Source organism: Nannospalax galili, unplaced genomic scaffold, assembly GCF_000622305.1.
Source record: "Nannospalax galili isolate Female #2095 unplaced genomic scaffold, S.galili_v1.0 scaffold312, whole genome shotgun sequence".
Taxonomy (NCBI): Eukaryota; Metazoa; Chordata; class Mammalia; order Rodentia; family Spalacidae; genus Nannospalax; species Nannospalax galili.
This window is the reverse complement of record NW_008335967.1, coordinates 6,401,128-6,408,811: the sequence shown is the minus strand read 5'-3', so window position 1 is coordinate 6,408,811 and position 7,684 is coordinate 6,401,128. Positions and strand designations below refer to the sequence as shown.

The 7,684-nt window shown below is 39.0% G+C and overlaps 1 protein-coding gene across 3 annotated transcripts in view; it reads right to left on the bottom strand.

The window, feature by feature from the left end:
• Slc26a5 (solute carrier family 26 member 5) overlaps nucleotides 1–7,684 on the bottom strand; it is a 74,622-nt gene that overhangs the window by 2,714 nt on the left and 64,224 nt on the right. For all 3 annotated transcript variants that reach the window (XM_008830757.2, XM_029562349.1, XM_029562348.1), the window contains 5 exons: nucleotides 5,226–5,295; nucleotides 4,040–4,132; nucleotides 2,941–3,048; nucleotides 1,660–1,860; nucleotides 782–836 (listed from right to left, as the gene is read on the bottom strand). In XM_008830757.2, the coding sequence (XP_008828979.1) occupies nucleotides 782–836; nucleotides 1,660–1,860; nucleotides 2,941–3,048; nucleotides 4,040–4,132; nucleotides 5,226–5,295 (527 nt within the window). The remainder of the gene's footprint in view (nucleotides 1–781; nucleotides 837–1,659; nucleotides 1,861–2,940; nucleotides 3,049–4,039; nucleotides 4,133–5,225; nucleotides 5,296–7,684) is intronic.

The window sequence follows — 7,684 nt, the reverse complement described above, 5'->3', positions numbered from 1 at the left end:
TATATATAATTCTGGACTGTTTTTTCCTTTTACCAGTACTACTGGGGATTGAACCCCAGGGCCAGGAAAGCACTATACCAAGTGAGGTACATTCCCAGGCCTACTTATTTATTTTTACCACTACATATATTGTATAGTGCTATACTTTATTCATTTGGTTCCTTTTCTTTTGTTTGACACATTTTTCCAGTCTTTTGATTTTATAGATAATGGTGTAATAGACATCATTTGTGTCATTTCGTATGTGTGCAGTATGATGCTGGATTTTCTTAGTTAAAAGATAGTGTCAGTTTGTCCTCCATACAGACTGCTCCATTTTATACTCCCACAAGCTATGACTGAGAAAGCCTATTCTTGAAACGTACTGCCAATTTCTTTTTTGCTTTGTCAACCTGACAGATGATAAATGATGTCTTTATGTAGATTTCATTTTTAAGCACTGTCTTAACCAAAATATAATATAAAACAAAAATAGTAGGCAAGGTATTCCAAAGTCTTTAAATGGAAATACAAGCAGCCATAATGATTTGTAGAATTGTATTATGAGTACGGTAGCTAAAATTTTATCAACTCCTTTCCTCCAACCCAGTCACCCAGTAATAACAGTGCCTACAACTGGCTGATTTCAAAACTGGCTTTACAGTGATTTTCAGAAGAATCATTTTTATTTTATAAAAATTAAAATTACAGGAAAAAATTCCAAGTGTAGTTAATTTAAAAAAAAAGGAAAGAAAGAAAAATCTAGAATGTTAAAACTTATCCTATTCTATCATATACTCACGACTGCATCCTGCTAAATATACATAAATACCGACGTCTCCATATTCCTTCACAATCTGTAATAATGCAAAAACAAAGTTTAGCTTCTCTTGATTCTGTGCCAGGTGCAAGCTCCTTTCTACAAATACATATTTAAAGACATGAGACACTAATTCATCTACTTGTGCTACTTAGCTTTAGTAATTATGCACCTTTAAGCTAATATATTAAAAAGTAATTTTGTACTTTTGTTTTTCAAACTGACAGTGACAACTAAGGGTGTTAAAACATTACACTTTATTTTGGCATAATAAAGATATGATTTTAAAAATAAATCTTATAGAGATAGATACCTTAGAGAGATACCTTATAAAGATAGTCATAGATAATGAGACATCCAGGGTGTGTTTCAGGGTGTGTTTCAAAATAAGAGAATACATGGGAATACATGAAGTCAGTTTGGTTATAAATTGGTAATTGTTGAAGTTGAGTGAGTGTTACATGGAGATTAATTATATTACAGTCCCATATTTTAAAATGTCCAGGAACTGAAGAGATGGTTCAGCAGTTGAGGGCACTGGCTGTTCTTGCAGAGGACCTGGGTTCAAATCCCAGCACCCACATGGCCACTAACAACTGTTGATACCTCCAGTTCAGGGGATCCAACTCCCTCTTCTGACCTCTGTGGGCATTGCACGACACAGGTGCACTTACATACATGTAGGTACTACAGCCATAAAATAAAAATAATAAATATTTTTATAAAAATGTTCATAACCAAAAGTTGAGAAAATAACAACAAAGTAAGAGCTGTCAGAAGACTGCAGTCTGTCTGCCTGAAAGGACTGTGCTGATGCTGGGCACACAGACACTAAAGGGCTTGTTCTAGGTGACGCTTACCCCTGCCAGAGTTTTCACTCCAACAGAGTCAATGAAATTGACTTGTGTGAAGTCCAGAATGACGGTGTGGACATTTTCCCCTGGGGGCATGAATCTTTGTAGCTCTTCAGGGAAGGCGTTTTTGATGACTATTGGGGGATATTTTACTTCATCACCCTCTTCTTCAGGCTTTGTAGCATTTTCTCCATCTACTTCTGCATCCTATGTCAAAAATGAAACCATTAATTTTTCTAAACAACTCATTTGTTTGCTGAAAGAAATATTTATAGTGGAAAATAAAAGGCTCTTTTATCCTCAAAAACAGTATGACCATGTACTTTGGCTCAGTTTCTTCCACCTGTCTCTCTCTCTCTCTCTCTCTCTCTCTCTCTCTCTCTCTCTCTCTCTCTCTCTCTCTCTGTTTTTGTTTTTGTTTGGCCTAGCAAATCTATATTTCTTATTCATCTCCACTTTTACCTAATTTAGAAAATAGTCCTAGAAATTTCATCATGATAGACCACAAATTCCAATAAGTTAGAACATAAACAATAGCCTTTGAGCTTTTTTTTTGTTTGTTTGTTTTTTTTTGTCTTTTTGAGACAGGTCTCCCTGTAGCCCCAGCTGTCCTGGAACTCACTATGTAGACCAGGCTGCCCTTGAACTCCCGAGTGCTGGGATTAAAGGCGTGCGCTACCACGCCCGGCTTGAGCCTTTTTTTTTTTTTTTAATTTTTTTTATCAGCTAAATGACAAAGTACTAATGGCCATTTTTTCAAGTGTCATGGGATTTTTATTTTTATTTTTTATTTTTTCTAATGTGTATGTGTGTTTTGCCTGATGTAAGTGCAAACCTGTGGAGACCAGAAGAGGGCATCAGATCCCCTGGAACTGGAGTTATGGAAGGTTGTTAGCCACTGTGTGGGTACTGAGAACCGAACATGGGTCATCTGGAAGTGCTCTTAACAGCTGAGCCATCTCTCCAGCTTGCCCCATTTTTATTTTTTTAAAACAATGCTTTCACGAATTTCAAAAGCATCCTCATAACTGATCCTGGAGATAGGGTCTCATATATCCCAGGCAGGCCTCAAGCTCACTATGTAGCCAAAGTGGGTCTTGAGCACCTAATCCTGCTGTCCCTGCCTAAAGAATGTTGGGGATTACCGGGCTTGTTACCGGGACTTAGATCATTTCTAAGCCTTCTCATGTTAGCAACTTCATGCTGTATTTAGACTTCAATGCGGCAAAAGATGGTGAGCATGCAGGTCAAGAAAAAAGGGGAAAGTACAATGCAAAGATCACTCACCACTTTGACCACGGTCGCGTTCGCCACGTTGGCATTTCCAACTTCCTTAGCATACTTCCTCATGGCCTTTCTTCTTGCTCCCATGATGAGTGCTGGATTCACACCAGTCTTCACAGAAAGCAATGTATACAAGATCATGACTCCCAAGGATCCAGCCAAATGCTACCCAACCTTCACATTTCCCCTGTTCGGCTGCTTTTTGTGCCAGTGTATCACCCCAAAACTTGTTCTATCTTTTCCTCAGACGCCCTGAGCTGTTACTCCTGAGACCACTTGCTGCTTTTCTTTGAGTCTTTAGTCAAGATAAGCAGAAGCTAAAACAATTTTGGAGTGGTATTTACTAAACTTGGATTTCTCCAGTTCTTATATTCACAAGACTTTGTAGGTAGTGGAATTGAGTTTTATTCATGTCCAGAGGAACCCACATGATCTCCATAGTTAGAAATTTGATTACTTAAAATGTTTTCTGAGGGGCTGGAGAGATGGCTCAGCAGTTAAGAACACTGGTTGTTTTTGCAGAAGACCTGGGTTTGAATCCCAGCACCCACAGGAAGATAATTAAGTCAGCTATAAAAACAAATATTCGGGCTGGAGAGATGGCCCAGTGGTTAAGAACACTGGTTGTTCTTGCAGAGGACCTGGGCTCGAATCCCAGCACCCACATGGCAGCTAACAACTGTAACTCCAGTTCCAGGGGATCTGACAGCTTCTTCTGACCTCCACGGGCATTGCATGACACAGGTACACTTACCTACATGCAGGCAATACACACATACACATAAAATAAAAATAATTTTAAAAGGAGGCTAATATTTTAAAAAAATGGTTTTTGAAAAGGTAACCTATACATAAGACAGGGAATGAACAGTGGTAATGTTTACACAACCATGTAAATCTAGGTAATGCCACTGGATGGCACACTTCAAGTTATGTTTTGCATATTTTACTATAGTGAATGCTGAGAGAGTTAAGGGATTCCTCTGTCTCTGCCAAGCCACAATTCCCCTCCTCAGAAATAGTCACTCTTAATTTCTTTTTTTTAATTAAAACATTTAAATTGTTCTTTATTCTTTACTTATTACTCTTCTTTGTGACTCACCTTTCTTTTTAATGCGTTGCTATACAAGTCACTATTTGCATAGTAAATTGGAGCATTTATTTGGAATATTTTTATTCCAGGAATTTCTTTCACCTGAGACACAAAGCATTAATGAAGTTAATACCAATGTACATTTCAGAATCAAAACTGCAATTGCCTCCTTCCTCCAACATGAAGATAAATACAGAAGTTGTAAAGGGCCCTTTTAACATGCTTAGATAAATGGTATCACTCTACTCAAACTTGGAGGAAGAGTACATAGAGAAAGGCTTTTTTGTTGTTGTTTTTGAGACAGGGTTGGCTATGTTGCCCAGATGGTCCTGAACTCCTGGGCTGAAGCAACCCTCCCCTCTCCACCTCCCAAGGAGTGGGACTACAGTACTGTCTCCCATGTGCAAATTGAAAGCCTTAAAAAATACACATCTGCCTGCCTATTCATCTTATAGGACAGTCTTTCTTCATTTTTACCATTAAACACAAAGAGGAGAAACTGAAACAACATTCAAAAGGAGAAAGGGAAATGGATGGGAAAGAGGCTGCTGCCAGACAGCGAGAAGCAGGCAAGTAAGGTGAACAGAGGTTTAACTAGTTTGAGTCACAACTCAATATTCCCCATTTGATGGGAAAAATAGAACCCTATCACCAGCCTCATTTCTTAACCTTATAGTGAATCTGAGAGTTTTTTTTTCCCAAGCAGATGATAGACAAAACCAGTTTTAAAAGATTTTGTAAAAGTCTTTAAGATTCCATAGAAGAAAAGAACATTCAAGATCAAGGAAACTCTAAGCTAAAATCTTTAAAAATGAAGTGGAAGAATTCCAAAGTCCCACTACTTTTATTTCATATAGTTAAAGTCTCTATTTCACCATTGGCTTAAATTCATCAGAAGAAAACTGTGCATACACAAACTATTCTCTTAGTTTTGCTGTTATGTAAATGTGCATTTTAATTTCAACGATATCTACTTACCCTCGTTAAAAATAAGAAAAACTAATATCAGAAAGTTGGGCAGTTAATACACAGTACAAACTACAAAATTGAATCCAGATGATGAGTGGAAGCCGTGTCTTTTCACTTCTATCACTATCTATTCCCTCCACTTGCTTCTTTACCCCAGGTGAAAATGTTACTTAGCCCATCACATCACATGCTGGCAATATTTTAAAATATTAGAAAAAGGTCCTACCTCCTCGTATGCATCTATGTCAATGTATACATCACTGTCAGGAAGCTGTCCCAGGACTTTGTAGCTTGGACTGGAGAGAGAGAAGGAAGGGTAAATTCCATCTGGCTGAGGTGCTGCATGTGATTTGCCATGAGTATGGATTCTCTGGTGAGAAAACTCTGTCCCTCTGGAGACTTTGCTTCAGAGTTCTTTACAGTTCATACTCTCAGTGCCCTTCTGTTTCTACATGGAACAATGTCTTAGGTACATGGGAACTGAGGACCCTCCGGCTTAGAGAGCTAGGCTTCGGTGGGTGAGAATTTCAGCAGGCAGATGGGGAATGGGCCATACTGACCCTCTGGCACTCCTTTTCTGCAGGTCTAAATCTCACTGCTCCCAGCAAAGGTCAGTCCCAATCTCTGTCCAATGCCAGGAGCAAGGAAGTTTCTTTGCATAGATACTCGTGGGGTTTTATTTGTTTACTGTCACACTGTACTACTACAGAAGCAGGTGTAACTGTACATTCTAATTTTATGAAGATGATAAAATGTGGAATCAGCTTCTAGATCATAACAAACGTTTTAAGTCATGGTCTCATCACATACTATGCTCTTGGATAAGTTCCCCAATCATTCTGAGTGTCCACATGTGTGTAAACAAGATGCTGATAGTGATTGTAAGGATGTTGTAAGGATAAAATGACATAAAGCACTGATGTTTGTAAAGAGCTGGGCATATAAGCAATTGTCATAATTACTGTCACTCTTAATTCACCATCATTTGGTTTCCCACATGTGAACCTGCAAAACCCCAGCATGACCACAAGGGACAGGACATAAAACTCAACTAATCAGGGGAGGGAGAAAGAAAAGCATAACACTAAAGTGAAAAGAAAAAAAAAATCCTTGTCCAACTTATAGTAAGAAATCATAAAATCTGGCTGTGTGTAGTGGTGCACGCCTTTAATCACAGCACTTGGGAAGCAGAGGCAGGTGGATCTCTTTAAGTTCAAGTCCAGCCTGGTCTATGTTGCAGATTTTAGGCCAGCTAGGGCAATATAAAATAAACAAAAACAATAACAATAACCCTAAACCAACTCATAAATCCTATTCAATAAAGAAAACAAACAATATAAATCTCAAATTCTATACTGTATTAAAGGATATAGATATTTTGGTTTTTGTTTTTCCCATTGGGGAGCTGGGGATTAAGCCCAGGGCTTTGTGCATGATAAGTATGTATTCTACCACTGAGCTACATATCCTCAGCTCCCTAGATATTTTTAAACCATCATGTCCCCCAAAGCTCTGAGATAGAAAACTTTTCTATGTACTAATAATAGTCTATATAAAAGTAGGAAAAGTTTCTTTTAGATAAAAATGGACAGCTGTTGTCAAAATTTGTTGATAAAGTAGTTAATTCCATTCCTAGCTTACACTAGGTCCTAGTTTGCTTCTCTGTTGCTGTGATAAAACACTGACCAAAAGCTACTTGGGGAAGAAAGGGTTTATTTGGTTTATATGCCCCTATCACAGTCCATCACTGAGGAAGCCAGGGCAGCAACTCAAGCAGGAGCAAAGGCAGCAACCATGGAAGAGAGCTGCCTACTGACTTGCTCAGCTAATCTTTCTTACCTGACTAGGGATGGAACTGCCCAAGTGGGCTGGGTCCTTTCCTCCCCAAGTTGCTTTCGGTCAGTGTTTTAACTTCCTAAATTGAGGTTCCCTCTTAATAGGTGTCTCTAGTTTGTGTCAAGTTAACAAAAACTAACCAGGACAGACCACGTGCTCTTGACATTTTTCTTTTATGACGTTTTGATGAAGAAAATGTCCAATTGCCTCACCCTGCATCCCTGTACAGCATGTTAGAAGCCAGAGCGGTCTGCGTCCTGATTCCCTATTTGCAAGCTGAGTAACCTCTTCAGAGGATGGCGTGATAAGAATAGGAAGTAGGAATTGGCTAGGCAGTTAGGGTAAAAAGACCCCAAAGTAGCCAGCTTCTTGGCTAAAAGTCAAAATGTTCTTGGGGGTCCAATTGCCTCACCCTGCATCCCTGTACAGCATGTTAGAAGCCAGAGCGGTCTGCGTCCTGATTCCCTATTTGCAAGCTGAGTAACCTCTTCAGAGGATGGCGTGATAAGAATAGGAAGTAGGAATTGGCTAGGCAGTTAGGGTAAAAAGACCCCAAAGTAGCCAGCTTCTTGGCTAAAAGTCAAAATGTTCTTGGGGCTCTTAGCAACATACTCTGTTCCAAAGGCCAAAAATGTCAAAAGTATTTGGGAGCTTGTATCTAATCCTTAAAGATTTTAGGGTTACCTCTTCGGGGGTGGGGAATGTTAGAGTAGCCAAAAGCCCCATAAAAAAAAATAAAAGAAGAAGAAAGAGTACATGAAGTTATCAGAAAAAAGTGATGGGGAGATATGGGAGGAGTTGGAGGGGAGGGAGTGGGCATGGATTTGATCAAAACACCTTATATGCATG